Source organism: Phoenix dactylifera, chromosome 2 (assembly GCF_009389715.1).
Source record: "Phoenix dactylifera cultivar Barhee BC4 chromosome 2, palm_55x_up_171113_PBpolish2nd_filt_p, whole genome shotgun sequence".
Classification (NCBI taxonomy): Eukaryota; Viridiplantae; Streptophyta; class Magnoliopsida; order Arecales; family Arecaceae; genus Phoenix; species Phoenix dactylifera.
In genome coordinates this window covers 8,376,294-8,394,684 of record NC_052393.1, presented here as the reverse complement: position 1 = coordinate 8,394,684, position 18,391 = coordinate 8,376,294, and the positions used below count along the sequence as shown (strand labels likewise).

The 18,391-nt window shown below is 39.4% G+C and overlaps 2 protein-coding genes across 4 annotated transcripts; one reads left to right on the top strand and one right to left on the bottom strand.

Annotated features, from left to right (window-relative positions):
• The first annotated feature begins 6,377 nt into the window (after positions 1–6,377).
• LOC103700664 (oleosin 16 kDa-like) lies at positions 6,378–7,218 on the top strand. Its single transcript, XM_026802069.2, has one exon. The coding sequence runs from the start codon at positions 6,504–6,506 to the stop codon at positions 6,870–6,872; it is 369 nt and encodes a 122-aa protein (XP_026657870.2). The 5' UTR covers positions 6,378–6,503; the 3' UTR covers positions 6,873–7,218.
• Positions 7,219–9,676: 2,458 nt separating this feature from the next.
• LOC103713588 (ubiquitin carboxyl-terminal hydrolase 3-like) lies at positions 9,677–17,347 on the bottom strand. 3 transcript variants are annotated; one of them, XM_008800571.4, is made up of 10 exons: positions 17,189–17,347; positions 16,885–17,016; positions 16,711–16,761; positions 13,787–13,892; positions 13,490–13,548; positions 13,308–13,382; positions 12,608–12,656; positions 12,405–12,481; positions 10,214–10,299; positions 9,677–10,030 (listed from the first exon to the last, which is right to left on the bottom strand). In XM_008800571.4, the coding sequence occupies exons 1-10, from the start codon at positions 17,246–17,248 to the stop codon at positions 10,027–10,029; spliced, it is 699 nt and encodes a 232-aa protein (XP_008798793.2). In that variant the 5' UTR covers positions 17,249–17,347; the 3' UTR covers positions 9,677–10,026. The 3 variants fall into 3 exon arrangements, 2 of the variants coding, with proteins under 2 accessions (XP_008798793.2, XP_008798792.2); XM_008800570.4 differs by having other exon boundaries at positions 9,688–10,074; XR_003386878.2 differs by having other exon boundaries at positions 9,751–10,299; positions 12,405–12,525.
• Between the last annotated feature and the right edge of the window lie 1,044 nt (positions 17,348–18,391).

Sequence of the window (18,391 nt, the reverse complement as noted above, 5' to 3'; positions counted from 1 at the left end):
TGGCAGGATCAGGTCCTGCTCTCCACAATGAGGGTGTTTGGGGAAATTTCAGGGCTGAGATGTTTTTGATCAGACGGTGATCCGGCCGGTGTCGGGGGGTTTGTCTGCTGGCTGTTGGTCCCCTGCGGCTGGAAGATGTTTTTATTATAACTGGGAACATTGCTTTCCGGATTTCCATTCTTCGGACCGCACAACTCCTCCGCGCCCCTTGTGGTTGGTGACGCTGGGAAGTGCCGAGGTGCCATTACAAAGTTTCAACTTCTTTGTGTGTAAGGTTTCATGTTGCTAAAGAATTCTTTTTGAATGAATGGTTCTCCTGTCGTCCGTATGCCTTGTATGGGTCATTTCCAGTCCTTGTTTATGATTTTTAATCCACCAGCTCTTAGAATTGATGCAATCATCGGTTCAAGATTCTTTTCTTTTTGGTAGCAAATCATTCGAACATTGGATGAGGGAGGAGAAAAAGAGAACAACAAGGTTTCCAAAAGATGGGCCATGAGGTTGATCAACAACGCTTGTTGAATCATTGCTTTGCTTACTAGAACCGCTCTCTCTCTTCTCTCTCTCCCTCTCTCTTCCCCACCTCTGTGTTGCTGTTGCTGCTATTGTTTTTGTGGCTTAAGAATCATGGTGTTTTTGTAGAAACTAGAAAGCAGTGTGGTCGGATGTTTTGCGAACCATTTATCTTCTATTAGTTGCGCATCGCAAATCATCTCTGGCAGGTTGATGGTTAAATAATTCGGCAACAATACATAATGTTTCTTCCTTTTCTGTGCAATTTTTTTTCTCTCATACTAACTGTTCTTACTGCTCCTATATGCGTTATCTGATGCCAATGGTTTTAATGGGATGCCGACCTGTCTTGGTTGGCATCCCTCTCTACTTGGGCGAAGTCCAGGTTGTGACCAAATTTTATCACACAGACAATTAATTACCTTGAATAAAATCAAAACAGCAGATGTAGCAAGGGGATAAGAAAGACAAATTGTGAGGATCCGTGCGGGTGTGTGTTTAGTCCCACATCGGTTATTCGCTGGGTAGATCTTGGGTGCTTATACAGGATCAAGAAATCCAAATAATACCTTCCGACTAGCCATTTTGGATGAGGTCACAAATCTTTGCTATTTAACTATGGCTTTGAATCATAGGCATCTGTCGGCATTTACATGACAAGCAGGGAACTCTTAGTAACTTTTTCTTAAAAGGGAGTCTTTTTATGAGCTTTGATCATGTAATGATGCCGAATACAATGCACAAATTTACCTTACGCTTTGGATTTTAGTTATCTGGTAAACTTCTTGACTCCACGACATCTGGGGATGTATGCCATATGATCTCTTCCAATTTTAACCCTTCCTTTTTTTTCCCCGGGGGGGGGGGGGGGGGGGGGGTGGGGTGGTGCTGAAATTAACTCAACACAACATCTTCCCTTGGTTGGCTATCACACATGGACTCCACATTATTAAGGTCTTAGGCGAGAAGGGCTGGTTGGTGGAATCATCTTGTTATCTCTGTTGGGCGGGGGGCTGAAATTAACTCAACACAACATCTTCCCTTGGTTGGCTATCAAACATGGACTCCACATAATTAAGGTCTTAGGCGAGAAGGGATGGTTGGTGGAATCATCTTGTTATCTCTGTTGGGCATGCAGCCACTGAAACTAATTCGCACCTTTTTCTGTATTGTTTCTTACAGTAAGAGCTTATGGTTTGCTGTGAAGACTTGGCTTGGAATTAAAAAGGTTTCCCTCCTTCCTTGCTTTCACTTTGGACCTCATGGCAGAACAAATGGATTAAAAATTGTACGAGAACTGCCTGGGATCAACCTGCCATTGACATTTGTTTCGGAATTTGGCAAGAAAGGGGCAATGGCGTCTCTTCTCCAGAAAGCAGTGTCCAGATTTTTTTATTGAGGTGCCTTTGTTCCAACAAATATTCTAGAGCTCATAACCTGGTGTCCATGAAGTAGCCGAACGTTCTTCCTTCTACTTACTTCTGCACTCTGCTTTCCTTTGTTTTGTAACGCTTCTGTTTTCCTTTTCATTTCCTTTACGTACTTTCTTGCAGTAAAATTTTCAAGGTAGGAGTGGTTTTACACTCCTCCCGAGTCTCTAATAACAAAACAAAAGGAAAAAAACACTTGCATTTGCATGCAAGTCAAGTCAATGCCAGCGTGAACTCTCCTTCATTACCCCAAAAAAGTTTGTCTCTCATTCGAGCTGTACTCCGGAAACTTGTCTTCTCATAATAGAGGTAGCAGACTGTTTTAATTGATGCAAAGAGACTTATTCCCCGCTGGAGAGGACTCGTGAGCAGCCAACCATACATGATATTGACATCGCATATGAGCTATAAGTTTGTTTTTTAAGAGTCCACAGGACTGTATAATTAATTATACGCATAATCTCCTGCAAGCAAATACAGACAAAGTCCTCATTGGATACCCATTGGGTGCCCGCTTTTCATAGCCGTCTTAGAAACTGTAACAGAGAAGCTAAGAAAGCCCCACCAAATGGAGCATATTCCGAGTTCTCTAATGTTTGTTTTGTTAAAGGCAAATACTTGTATCACATGGTATTCTGTATTCATTTCTGATCACCCAAAGTCTTGGATCCAGTGAACCATTTGTTTATAGTTTGGATTCCAGCATCGAATCGTTTTTCGCTGGAGTAGAACGTAAAATATTCGCTCACTCTAGCGGCAGAACACCCATTATTCCGTAACCCAAAACCACAAAAACTTGCTCTTGAAAGTTAGAAAAGCCTTCTAGGAACACAAAAAGAAAGGTCTACCAAAATGATAGGACCTTTCTTTATGCAAGATTCCGAGTTCTAATATGAGAACGGATCAGTTCTTCTATTCAGCCAGAAATGCTAGCTACTTTAAATGCTAATGCATGCGCCAAACCTTCATTCTTCTCCTATAGATAGACACTTTCACCAATCTCCTTGATGTGTCCTAACAAGCTGAGTAAAGCTAATCAAGCTAGCGTGACTTCCGGACGAGATGTTTCAGGTCCCACAAGAACCAAAAGAGAGAAGATCCCACTAGAAACCATACAAATGCCAAACTATTGAAGCGAGGCCCAAGAGGCACCCTCCTTCCACCACTAAAATACTGTATGATAATTGGACGGCAGTGGCTGCATGTAGACCCTGCATGGGTCCGGAAACATCACACCCCATGATGCTTACATGTGGGAACATGATGATGGAGAGAGAGGCTTCTGCCAAAATTATGTGCTCATGGAAAGCGACTCCATCCATTTGATGTTACAGAAATCGTCGAAATAATCCAAGCCAGCAAAACAAATCTAGCTAATTGAAAGAGATTTTTCTGTGTCCTCGGTTGGTAGGAAGGGACAATAAGAGTTCTTGTGTCGGAAAGTTGATGCCACACCACTTGGTCCTACAGCTTTAAGGGCTGTGAAGACCCCAATGAATAGGATCTCACCCGTTTGTTGAAGCAAATCAGGCAGAGGGCCTTTGATGTCTAAATTATATAGGACACCTAGCTCATTCCTCTTGGTTGAGATTGAACAGTGGCCGGAGATTTCCAAAGCTGCAAATTCTTTATGATGGATAGAGAACCTAAATGATATAAGGGCAGCTGCTTTTCTTGGGTGGATGGATAAATGGACCCTAACGGAATCCTTTGCGGTGCGGCTTTTGCACTCTCTAGAGTGCAGCACCATCGTGGATAGCCACCATATCATCCATTCTGAAAGCATGCGACTCTCCTTCGTTTATGTGATGCATTATATATCGTGCCTAAAAATATTTGGATATATTCCTAGAATAAATAAGAGCTTCTCGTCGCACCATAAAGGATTCAAACTCCGGAATGGACCACCTCTGAAAACTACAAGAACACATAGGGACGGAGGCTACATGCAGAGGTTTCCTTTGTAAAAATGGAGAAAGCAAACGGCTCACGTTCCTTAAGAAAGTAGAGCAAAAGATGGAAAGAGACAAGCTGCATGCACTTTTCTTAGAAGAATAGGTTACGTTGCTTTAGAAATTACATAGTGCAAGTTTGGAGAAGTTTATCAGGGTCGAATGGTTAACGTGCCCAAGATAACTATGGTTATCTCTATTTAAAGTTTTTATCAGTTATTATGCACATTGTCTATTTTAAAAAAAATGAATTATTGCTTTTTTTGATTAAAAATACATTCTATATTATATATATAACAATTTGATAACTATAATTTTACTTGATGAGTTTATCTATCACTTTATATATTTAACTACTAAAACAAGGGCAAACCTAGTTTCCTCATAGACCGAGATCATTGATTGATTTGCTTAATCCGGCATGTCGACGACCCAATCAATCGTAATTTGGTTTTCAGAAAGCACTCAAAGCAAGCGCTAAACCAAAGAGTTGTTAATTAGATGGAGTATACCAAAAAAAAGTGCATGTGGAATCACTTGCCCGTGCCAAGGACTATGATAGAAAGGAGTCTTTCTAAAGGCTCAGGTCTATTATCTCCAAGATTCTACACCTTGTTGCTGAATATTGATAAATAAATGCCTAAATTAATCTGGCAATCTTGTTAGGTGAATTAACACAGACTTTTCATAGAATTGGTACCAGAGAGAAAATTGAGAGATTCTTCGATCCATTGCAAAATTGGAATTATTGTTATTATTAAGGAGGTTAAGTCTATCTGCTAAGCTTGGGCTTCGGCAGCCGAAGTTAATCTTGAGAGAACCCCATGAAAGTTGAGTCAAGAATTAGAACACTTGTACCTCTGATCATTTTGAGGTTGTATATATACTTCTGTTTAAGTGGGTTATGTATATACTTAGAAATTGATAATGCAAGTCTCAAAGCTGGAACAGTGGGCCCGCAGGCCCAATCAGTGGCAGGCCTTACAAATTAGAGTAAGTCCGGGCTGAAACGTCAACCAAGTCATGACTTCTTTTTATTATGAGCCTTCATTCGGCCCATCATGTAATTTGTTACAATCATCTCAAGGACCCAAAAACATCCAAATTTACGTAAAATGAATCAAGGCACTCTTGTCTAATCTTATCTAGTTTGATGTCCCACACTATCACATTTTTAAGATTTTTTATATAAACAACTATATCTAATCTCTATTTTTTTTCTTTAAATTTATTTTTAAGTTGGAGGTTCCATGGGTTACTCAATCAATCACCACCACCTTGCATTAGTGGAATAGGAATAATGATGGCTGAGCAACTCCATAAACCAATTCCAGTAACAGATGTAAGTTAGGTTTTTGTTTTTCTTAAACATCTTAAGCTTAATTTAGATCAAATACCATGACAATGTAATTTTTTTTTTAAATCTTTTGCATATACACCCTCAAACGTTTCTCTTTTTAGACTATACATATATTTAACTCCATTTTCATGCACAACTTTTGCGCTCCATTATGTTGTGCCAATCATTTTAATTACATTATATCCTTCCTAGGCAGATCTCACCTGCATGTACACGTACGTCAAGTATGCATATAGTAGTGGTACATGATAGCCGTATCCTGCCTAAAAGATGGATGGATCATACAACCCTGGTACGAGTATATTTACGGTAATCAGAAAATAAAATAAGATAGAAAAGGAGAAGAGTGGCTTTATATCAGACAATCATCAAAATATTGAGCCACATATAAAATGGTCCAATCAGCCACGGCCCGTATATATCAAGGGCCCTTGGCTTACCACCCAACCCGTCCACCTGGGTGATGTAGGATGGCAGGGAAAAGAGGGAGAAAGAGAGAAAAAGGAGAGGAAAGAAAGAAGAGAAAAGAAAGGGAAGAAGGAGAACCATGCTTTTCATCTGGCTTAGGCCGTGGCTTCACGTAAGGGTTCAGGGAAAAGAAAGCTAATTCATTCAATCATTCATCAAACCTTAAATACAAATATGGACCCATATATGTAGAGTCAAAAATAACAAAAAGATCCTTAGAAAGAAAGCAATTACATAAAATCCTAAAATGATAATATGCAAATAAACCTATAACATAAAATCAATCTAACTAAACTGGTTGAATTCATTGAGCTGGCCGACTGATTTGGCATCGGGGTCTACACCACGGGTAGCACTTGTAAGCTCGGACTCGATGGAGCCAGAGTCCATTGCGTCGAGTCGACTTGCTCGTGGTTCACCCCGCCACCGAAATCCAATGGAACACTCTCGATCCTCTCGTCCACCTCGGTAGTGTCGCCGATAGAAGCCAAACCAAGCTCACACGCGTCACCTTTCCACCCACTTCACCCTCATGCAAACCGCCCTGCACTTGAAACCCCTCGGCACGTGCCTCTCCACGCGTCCCACACCATTCCCCCTCCGCCCTTTCTCTTTAATAAGAACCCACCTCCTCACTCCATCCGCATCTTTCCCTCCCTTGGAGAAGAGAGCGAGAGAGAGAGAGAGAGAGAGAGAGAGAGAGAGAGAGAGAGAGAGAGAGGAGGTTGGCACGGCACAGCATTAGTGAGGAGTAGAGCAAGAAGAAACAAGGTCGAGGAGATGGCGGAGCATCAGCCGACGTCGCACACGATTGTGAGGGGAGTGACGGCGGCGACCATCGGGGGATTGCTGCTGCTGCTGTCGGGGCTGACGCTGACCGGCACGGTGATCGGGCTGACGGTGGTGACACCGCTGCTGGTCATCTTCAGCCCGGTGCTGGTCCCGGCGACCATCGCCGTGTTCCTGCTGGTGGCCGGCTTCGTCACCTCCGGCGGGTTCGGGGTGGCGGCGCTGTCGGTGCTCTCCTGGATGTACCAGTACCTCACCGGCAGGCGCCCGCCGGGGTTCGACCAGCTGGAGCAGGCCCGTGCCCGGCTTGCCTCCAAGGCCCGCGACATCAAGGAGTCCGCGCAGCACCGCATCGACTAGGCCCAGTCCTCCTAATTAAATAAACGAATCACCGCCCTCTTCCCCTTCACTTTCTCGAGTCAGAGCTTGCACTCCGCCGTTTGCTTCCCGAGACGTCCTTGGCGTTATTCTTATCAGAGTTTCTGTGTCTTGTCTGTGTCTTGTGGGTCGCCTTTTATTTGCAGCTGTTTTCCCTGGTAGAGGCTATCGTTGCATGCTGAGGATGACGGTGTTTAGTGCACTTGCTTTAGTTTGGTACCAGTTATGATGCTACTGCCGACATTGTTGAATAAATTGTGGCTCCTGCTTGTGTGTCTTATTATAGACCTGTTTGTATGCAATTATCATGATGTTGGAGTTGCTGTCATGATATATAGCCAGATGTTTGCACTTATTTATATTATTTACTTAAATTGGAAAACAATAGCTGGACCATTTTAGGATCTCACCTAAGTTCTAAAAAATATTTAAAACCTCTCTGGCGGATAATCATTGGGACTAACTTAAAATTTTTCTTATGGTTCGTCTCAATGAGTCTGCTAAAATATTTTTTTTACTATATGTGGGTTATAGAAATCGCCTTGTGCTGTAGTACTTTTTAGTATATATGGGCTATGGATCGGTTTCGTCTGCAATTAAATATACATCTGTACGGAATCTCATAGTAGCGCGTCGGGTTCCTATTTTTGGCCCAGCTGGTTGTCAGCCTGCACCGATATCAGGCTTTGTTTTTTTTTTTTTTCCTCTTCTTTTCTCTTTTTCACTCCACCGGGTTGAGAAAAGGGGAGAAGAAAAGAAGAAAATAGGGAAAGAGAAGCTGGTTGTCAGGTTGCGCCAAGGAATAAACTTGTCGTCGTTCATCCAGTTCTGTTCGAGATGAGGTGTCGCGTGCACTTGTGGGGTAGCAGCGCGCGAAGGTTACTGTTGGAGTAGCAAAACAACGCGGAATTCCAACCTTGGCTGTACTTCTCCGGAAGGAAAGTAACGGCTGTTAAGCCGAGTTTGGATCCTCTCAGAATGCTGGCCTTGTTTAAGTAACAGCAGTTGGATTTTAATGGCTTAAGAGCTTTTTTTGAAAAAAAAAAACTTCAACTTCCAACCGGTGAAAAATAGTTTTTTTATGTCCCCCACAAATTTTTTTTCATAAAATATAAAAAATCTTATTTTTATAAGAATACTATTTTTTATTTCTCTTCTTCAAAAATTCCAACCATACATTTTTTTTATTTATTTTCTAGTTAGACGACACATTTTCTCCTTCCTTTTCTACGAACCAGATGAGTTCTTAGATGTAGTATACGGTGAAAAATTTAGAGACGTGGAATGGGATTCACAAAATAAAAAACCTATGATTATACGTATATTTCACCCTAGGTTCGAAGGAAAGCGCAAGAGGTAAACACACGCATGTGCCACCATCCTCAACTGCCAGGTTAACTTTTTGCTATTTATTAACGGTATAATAGGTATTTCATATAATTTTTTTAGAAAAGCATATGCTCAATAAAACATAAGCCACTCTAAAATATGCTACTTTTTCATGCTCAACCAAACATGCTAAAACTATTTTTCGAAGCATCATATCTACAGAAATCATCCTCTCAGAAAAAATATTCTAGTGAAAGAAAAAAAAATTCACAAACAAAGTGTTTTAAAGTTCTAAAATATGCCTCTTTTTGGTTGCAGTGTTGCTGCCGGTGGGAAGATACTAAAGCAAACAATGGATTCCATACTTTGCCGTCCATAATATAGTAATGTTGTGCCAAATTATTTGATCGATCAAATTCAAGCCCCACCTCATAGGTTTTAGGGATTAAAACGACATGCGCAAGTATCTTCACTTTCCTGGAGGCAGGGAAGTGGTTCATGCTGTTTGAGTGACAATAGAGCAACTCTAGCCGCCGCAGATAATAGGAGATGCAACATTTTAAGCTGCTAAGAGGCATAAAAGCCACCTTAGGCTTCAAGAGCAAGCTATTGGAGCTGATTTGATGTGATAGGATCTATGCATATATTTGGTTAGAGGAAGTTGGACTCTAACGTTAAAATGAAAATGAGTAGCTCCCACTTCAGTTGTTTGATTGGAAGAAGTCCTATTCCAATTACAATTTAGGAAAGAATAGAAATGCTCCAATCCTCCAAAATCTAATTCCTCTTTAATTTTGATTCCAAAACAAATACATCGAGAGATATGACCACTCCGATTCCCATTCTAATCTATTTTGATTTTAATTCTAATTCCAACCATGAACCAAATGCATTCTACAAAATAACGGCCTGAAACTTGACTTGCGGTTGAACTGACAACTAATTAAGTCATCACTCGTCAGCCATGCTGAGTTGTGCTGAGGTGCAACCAACAGATACTGCAAGGGCCTGTTTGTTTCGTTGTATCCAGGTCCACTTCGCGAAATGTATGAGCTGCTTGGGTCCCTGCAGCTCGTTGGGGACAGGCTGCAGCAACTCTTGCTGCGATTGGGCTGAAAGGGCTTGTTGGGCTTGAGTCAGGAACAATCTGACAGCAAGGACCTGCAAATAGCCAAACGACGCAAAGGCTCGCTTGATAGTCACTTACGAGATTCTCAGCCCAACGCCTACCGCACTTGTTGCTCCTTTCCTGACCTGTCCACGACCCAAGAAGGAAACATCATATTCATATCCGACTTCGCCGGATACGAACTGTTCTGAATAAAATATAGACATCGACACTACAGGGTGCTTTGGCCGGCATTGCTTCCTCGGGGCTGAAGAATATCTTAATAGAGAGGGAGATGTTTCCAGGGTTGCAGCAAAGATGCCGCGGGAACACTATGAAACTCGCCATGTATGCTGCTTCTTTCAAATTTGCAGCGCAGCATTAAACTCTGGAGCATCCAAGAACAGACTAAAGCATAACAGCTGGAAAGCGAGCTGCCAACAATCAGCAAACATGGAATGCAAGTAAAAATTCCATGCAAGGCATGATTGAAGAGCAATGATACCACTATTTTGTCACATATCTGCGACTTGGTCGAACAAGGCATATGCTTACAGGACTCACAACATCTAATTCGTTTCTGCCTCAAAGCTACCATGACAAGGAGATCAATATATGGTTTCTTCCAAGCCCAAAAATATTTGAGTACTAGCACATGTAGCAGCATGGCATATTAACCAAAACGGCAGCACTGTCTGCTTAACTGCAAACATCACGAGTCCATCACCATTTTGTCAAGATTTCTATCTACACAAACCCATAAAATCATAAAGATTTTGAGTTAATGATCAGGGAACATGCAAAAACTTAGGATAGCAGGCAGCCTAACATGGACTGTCATACAGAAAGATGAACTGAATAGCCAACTGGTTTCAGTGTTAATTACATTGCTTTCTTTGAGAGTGCCATGACATTGAAGTTCATTGAGTCAGGATTTTTCTGGATCATGGCTTTTATAACCTTTGCAGCATCCTGTCAAAAGAAAATTTGCAAAGGCATTACATATAATATACAGAATCACTAACACAGGAAATATGCACAAACGAATGTATAAAATGAATCAAGCCACTTTGCATGTCGAAGATAATGTATCCGGTAATCCAATGGCACTGAGAATGCCAAAGCACCAAAGAAGCATTTTTTTAACAGACCATATTAGACTTTATTTGAATTATTTAATATTAATAACCATTATACTTTTGTTCCACCAAGTTATGCATCGTATCACGAGCATGCCGTTCATCAAACTAAATGCAACATTTTCCATCCTTCATGGTTATCCCCGTCCCATACTTTGGGTATGTGAAGTCTTGGTGGCTCTACGGCAGCCTGTTAAGGCAGACACAGGACCTCAAGGTGATGACTTTCTGCCAGGCAGTCCATTGCAGAACATTCCCATTGTTAGGAATTATGAACCAATAGACCGCTAGTTGGTTGAGTTTATTCACAGATCATATTTATATGATGATCCACACTGTTGAAACCAACACGTTCTGGAACTTCTAATAAAGTCTTACCATCTTACTTAACCATTTGTTCTTATTCATGGCAACATGCTAAAGAGAAAAACAATTCTCACAGAGCCCTGAAGAAACAGGATAAGCACCCTATTACTCTCACCGGGGGTTGAGGATCGCGTTCCTAGTTGGCAGGCCACCTAAAAGCAGAACTTCAAGGCTGTCTAGTACTGTTATTTTACTAAGAACTAAACCCACCCATCTGTATATATATTAGCGGAACTCACTTTTAGATGAGGCTCCAGTCTCCAAAGGCGCATGCAAAAGTTACCCCCTTTTTTCAATTTTAATTCACTACACGAAAGAAAGGCAATATTAAGATATTTCTCTAAAAAACATGTGGACAATATGAAAGAGCACTTCTCGATCATATTACATGACTGTTTCAGGACAACAGAAACAAATGTTGTGAATAGAAGTATGGAGCAATAATGTGAAGCCACTGAGCATAAAACATCGCAAGGAAGAGAATGATATGATGGATGGGAAAACTAAGGATGATAGGGTTGAAATGAGTCAATTCAAGGAACCGTACTAAGAATCAATGTTACATGGACTCGTGTATGGATGCCAGGTGAAGGTATGTGTTTAAATGCCCGATCCTTCAATTTTTTATGGATTTCTTCTTTCACATCCACACTGATGTGTCCATAACAATACCCATTTCTTGGCATCAGGTTCAGATATTTGAAGCAAACCACAGGTTAGGAGGACATAGCTCAGGATATACTGGCGAATAACTATTCACCAGGAAATATTGACTTGCCAGCCGGCATGGCACTGAAAAATATGTACTATTCTAGTGCCTTACTAACGTGCAGCACCAGCTTCATATCGCTGAGTGCTAGTACTTGGCATGCTGCTGTGCCAGAGAGCTTCCAGCATTGGCACAGATTGTCAAAGCACAACATACCACGGGAAGTAATGTGCCTGTGCCAAGCTAGAATGCTACAGGCATGTGATTCTTCATCCTTGTGTCCACAGAATCAGTACAGGTGGAAGTTGGGAAGGATTTCAAAGAAACAAGTATTGGCGGATGAATGTATCCATCAATTGAAATGAAAGAACAAGAATTCATAGTCATCCATAATAATTTTAAGCCTTGCAGGGCATGATCAGATGTTTTCATAATTTTCTAGAGCATAAGATATGCACTTCCATCAAAAGATAATTAGTTTGTTTGGACACTACAGAAGTATCTACACAACAAGATACTATTTTTCATGCATAGCTTAAAATGAAAGCAATATCAGCCAAAGAAGCTAGGACATCACCATTAAAATGATGGCGACGACGATGATGATAAAGAAATGGTATGATGACATCATGAGATAGTTGTATAAAAAATGATGATTATTTTCCAGAAGACTTCTCAGAAAAGTATTTTTGTAACATATCGATTGTTGCCATTTCTTTCCCTGGAAATAGAATGGCTTCCCTTGCAACACCTTGATCTCGTAGTTTATCTATAAGACTATAACTATTCTTGGCCAACTAGTCAGCAAAGGACAGAAGAGCACAAACAATAAAAAAAAGGATTATCAAAAGAATACAGAGCACCTGCAACAAGCTACTGGGTGATGAGGGACCATGAGATATCGGCTGGGACTTCCTCCCATCAAGCTCATAAAGCTCTCCTACAATATGCCATGAAAACAATAATGCATTTGCTTTATTCTGACTGTAGAAGATAATCCAATTCAAACGTCAGTGGTAAATAAAGCAACTTAGGAAATATCTAAGGAGAAATTGATCATCCTTACCATCAACACATGTGAAGCAAATAAAATGTTCATTTACATCTGAAGAAGCCTGGAAGAATAAAAGAGTCAAATACAAGGTATGATTCACAGTTTACTCCAAACAAAAGTACCAACTATATGCTCCTTACAAAGGTAGCAACTCAGGTCAGCTTTAACCCAAACCCGACCTGACCCAACTCAATTAGGTCAAGTGGGCAAACATGCAACGAACTTGGGTTGGCTTTTGAGCCTACACATAAAAAGTTGATTCCAAGTTGTTCATGTTTGGGTTGGTCAAACACATTACAGCTCATGTTGAGAAAATATTGCACTCCCATCACAACCTGATTTAGATAAAGCCCACATACATATATACATATGGTACCCGCAGCTATTTTTCTAGTATTACTCTAAAAAGAGACCTTTTTAACTGGTTTCGTGTTAATCACATCGAGATCATAAATGGCCTTTCTTGCAAACTTGAAGGTTAACTGAGTGCTGATCATATTAAAATACAACAATAAATGACCGAAGCTGATTTTTTTTTTTTTTTGGTTACGACAACAGAAGCAATTTACCACATTAGTAACATTAAATGGGTTGTAAAAACTTGAACACGGGCGGCCAAAAAGTTTGAATGATATATTAATTGCTGAATATTATACTGACACTTAGTATCACAAATTGACAGTATGCTACTCATTAACCAAATAAGTATCACCTCCGTATCCCCAGCAGTAGCTGCTACAGAATGAGCATCCTCCATTTCCCTGTCTTTTTCAAGAAAATCAGCACGCTGAAGAACACAAACATGATGTGAAAGACTCAAAAGTTAATGAACAGAGAAATACACAATGGGGAAGTCAATAGCTAAATGAACTGGGAATGAAGGTTGATAAAAACCTCAAATGGATCCAAGTTAGCTGTTGACTTGTAGAACCTATCAAAGTACGAGCCCCCGACTGGAAACACAACAACGAAGAGAACATGCAGTTGAAAAATAATTAGCCATGAACATTAATAATTGCCGTAATGCAGCTAACTGTTCTGGCTATCAGATCCAACTTGAACTGAAATCTGTTAAATTCAATAACACTCAAAAAAGACCCTTCACCTGAGAAATGTATATAGCATTATCTGTGAAAGTACAAGGAACCATTGTCCAAGAATTACAGAACTTAACGTATGGCTTGGACTTACCTAGATTAATTTCAGATGTTGCATTTCCTACAGCATGAAGAATACCAATGGTTCCACAAGCATTACCAACTGTCTGCTTTAAAAAGTACACCTTTTTATTTGGCTCCTGCAACCAAAGAGACAGATAAAGAGTAAAACTCAATGCAATATTGGTAGCAGAAAATATCATCCTTCTGTCAGAGGCTGTCTTATACCTAATTCATCATTCTTCCTACAAAGGGTCACATCGTTCATCATTATAAGCTTCCTCGATTCTCGCATAGCTTCCAACCAGTTTCTTTAGATTTTTCCTCCCAACATTAGACACAATCCTGATTCCCCCCCCCGCCCCCCCTCAAAAAAAAAAGGAAATAAAATATATATAAAGAGAGAACACTCTGAAGACATCACTAAGCGTTATTTGCCTATTTGAACTTACTATGTTTTCTTCAAGTTATCCCTTAAGTTTCAAAATAACTGCATATTCATTCATCAGACCCAGTTTAACCCTAGTGAGATAGTCTTGTCAATATCCCACATATCCTGTATTCCTGTATGACACAACCAAGAAAAAGAATGCAATCTTTTAATATATTACTCACCTATTACGACTAACAAACATCAAAGACACCTTTTCCAGATCTGCAAAATTGAAGCCTCCCCAGAACAAGAGAAAAATTGAAAATCCTATGATGTTGAACTCATACAGCTCAACAACTTAAGATCATGGATTTAGTACCATAGCATATTGTTCCACACAGTATAGCACATAGCAGGCTGGGCAATATAGGCATCATACAAAGGAATTTGCTGGCCAGACTGTGACTAGCAAGCATGGACCATTGAATTTGCTATGGGAATTGACACATGCTGGGCATGCAATCGGCACCACAAAATACCATATATAATGCCATCTTGAGGCTGGCAAAAGCATGGCATTAAAACCTTTCCTAATATTGAGTATTAAGGATTTGTCTCATGTTTATCCTTTCTGGCTTTAGTGACAAATAAACATCTGTTTTGTTAATACACAAACTTGCAACTCAACAATCTTTAGAGTTTCAGTCATTAGAACTGAAATGAATTCTCACCCCCAGTCTAGATGAGCCCAGGTACGTAAAACTGTCCTAAAGAAACACCAAGGTCATCTATTAATAGATGTTAATGTGCCCAGCTATGCCACTATAATGTGCTAATGCATGAAATTAGCCAGCAATTAACGAACCCCTACCTGTAGGTCATTTGCTCATATAAAATGCAAATCTTAAATCATGTAACTTTTGATTTCACCACTATTGAATCAAAATCAATCTAAACACAAAAATAAATGCATCATGCAATAAATCATTTTTGATTTTAGATAAGCATTCTTATATTATTTTAAATATTTTATGTTATTTTATATAAATATTAATATAGTTCCAAAGATTTGCATCCTCATTGTAGCACCCACAAAAGGTCCATTGTCAATAATGAGTTCGCACATTTTCAAAATAAGAAGCAAAGGGAAGCTAGATAACGAAAACATTAAATTAAACACATTACTGACCAAGATATGCTGTAACTGCAAAAAGTAAACGCAAAGTACTATTAAGCCAAATTAAACCAGAAGAGCATGAATCCAACCAGGGATAATTAGTCATGCAATATTAAGATAGAGTTGAAGAGGGTATTTAAAAGTCCAATGAAAACATCAAAGAATTAAAAAAACTCAAGAGTGCCCCAAAAAAAGACCTTGAGAGCTTGAAAACTTCTATAAACACACACAAGGTAGCTCGAAGATGCTCACCAGCAATTAAGGAATGACAAAAGAATTATCAAAAAGAAGGAAAGCCATATAAAATGATTCAAGAAGTTTATATTTGATAACTACATGGCTAAAGACCAAGTGCATACCAATTTGGAGAACGGTGTTTCGGAAACTCATATGTTTTGAGCACCAATAGTAATAGAGCAAAGGAAGATGGCTAAAATTTTATATTCTGGACATATATATGAGCTGTAACTTAATAATAATCAGGTAGCCAAATACTGCTGGTAACTTGGTTCATATGTGGGGTTATAACATAAAATATAAATATATATCAATATACCATTTACATTAACACTCTCTAATGGCTTCTAATAATATTTGTGGCTAAACCTTTAAGAAATCTCCTAGAAGTGTCTTTATGAACCAATAAGACCTCGAAAAGTGGTTATCTTATTATTTTCTAAGGAAATGACCAAGCTTAAGTTTACGAACAATGTTTTTCCATTCACTATCAATATGTATGCATATCCATGCGAACATTCAAAAACATTGATTCCATATTGACCTTGCCACTTAATTTCCCTCAGGCATTATAATCATATAATGAAATAAAAATAATAGCCATTTCTCTTGACACCATCCCCCCTCCCCCAAGTGTAAACAGATCATCTACAGTAGTGGTCCATTTTCTCCATCGTCATTTTCATTGTTTGTGGTTTACAGTCATTTTCTAGTGGCTTGCACTGACTGCATGTATGGCACAGACTTTGTAAATGCTGGCAGTGGTGGAGGGTGCAGGACCAACGCACCGCAGGTTCTTTTTTCCCCCTTAACCGTTGGTATAAGGTTTTGTATCTCTTTTGATTTTCTTTTTCCCTTATACTACCTTGAAATCTGGCCACCAGCCTACTGCCTACACTATTTTAATACATTGTATTTCCTACATCTCAAATTTTATGTTACCAAAGAAACGTTTCTGCATCATTATAATTATACGTATTAGCTTGCCACCTAGCAATTTGCAATATTACAAAATGACATGCAAAGTAATTCCAATACTTTTTACTTACTCCTTTCTTGCAATCTCTTAATTTTCCAAGAAATTTAACATAGTATTTTCAAAATGCGAAAGGAACAAAATTTTTTTACTCCAAGTTAATAGAATTAGATAACGAAACCTAAAACAAATTACCTTCTTCTCAGTCGAGTCTTGTTCCCTATCAGCTTTCCTCTCAGCTTCAGTCTGAATCAAAAGCCCCGAAAGAACGATCATGATTTAGAGAGAGAGAGAGAGAGCGATGGATAAAACCAGGTAGCAAGATGAAGAAGATAGATGAAAAAGATGTGCATTAACCAATGGAATTACCTGGGCAGTAAGTGGGAAGAGAAAGATCACCGCGAGGACGGGCTTCGGAACCATCTCCAAGAGCTCCTCATCCAAACCATATACATCATTAAACTCCGCCTCCTCCTCGCGAACACCAAGTCCCCAGATGAACTGCATCACCATCATTAAGTAGAAAGAATTCCATCCCGATAAAAGATAACGTTCCAATCAGAAATTTATAATGTTGGAAGAAACGATTGAATCGGGCTCTCATCATCTTCCAAACCCTAATCGGCGGAATCCAAATCAAGGAAGTTTGTAGGAGATGGAGGTGGAGGAGAACCTGGTTCATGACATCCGGATTGGCTTCGAGGGGAAGCCATCTCTTGCTCGGTGCCGCCATCGGGGTCGCGAAAGCGAATCCAAATGAGAGCGAGCGTTTGGCAGGCGACGTTAGCTTTGCGGCTTGGCGTGGGGTTGAACTAAGAATCGGATATATGGGCGAGTGGCGTTTGGCGAGCCAATCTTAGTTATCTTAACTATTGATGATTTAAAATTATCATACTTAATATATTATATTTTAATAATTAAAAATATTTAGTTACTTGTACCAGTAATTTATTTCGTCCTCTATAAAAATTCAAAATCACCTACTAAAACTATCCCTAATATATTTTATAAAATATATTTATTGATCATATAAAATATATTATAATAAATTAGTAATATATTTTTATTCAATAATCCTAGAAATTATGAATCCTATAAAAATATATTAATTACCATTATTGGATTAGTATTTTCATTTATACTTATAATATATTATTATTTTAATAATAATTACTATTTTGCTTAGAAAACTAAAGTAAATTGAAGTAATATATTAAGTAGTTTTATAATTATAGATATAAAGTATAATAATATATTTCTATCAGAATTTAAAATTATAATTGTATAAAATAGATAACAATATGATTAATAATATATTGTAATATAATATATATCATAAATACAATAATATGAATATAGTATAAAGTATTTTATTCTGCAACGCTGCTCTTCCTTGCTAGCCCGTACGAACTCATCTCTTTCTAAATCTATCAGTGCCTTCTACTCCCTCTCTCACCTTCCATATGGCCATCCCTAACCACAGCACATCTCTCTTGCACATCACGGGCTGTCGAGTCTCGCATGATATGATCGCAACCAGTCCCTCTCTCTTGGTGGAGGCACAAAACAGCCCCCCCCCCCCCCACCCAAAAAAAAAAAGAAAAAACACCCCTTTTTTTCTTCTGTTTTATAGCTTGAATCTTCCTTCTCATTCATCTTCTTGGATTACGCTACTGTTGGATTTGCTTTGAGCAGAGTTGTCGGAGTCTAGGAGAACAGGAGGTGGTCTTCAAACGAAGAGAAAGTTGATAGTGATGTAGCTAGTTGTGCTCATGCAAAAGCAATATGAGCAGCCGATGTACTATAAAAAAAAAAAAGAGAGAGAAGAGAGAGAGAGAGGAGAGAGGGGCGAGGGAAAGGGGGAAATTGGTGGGGT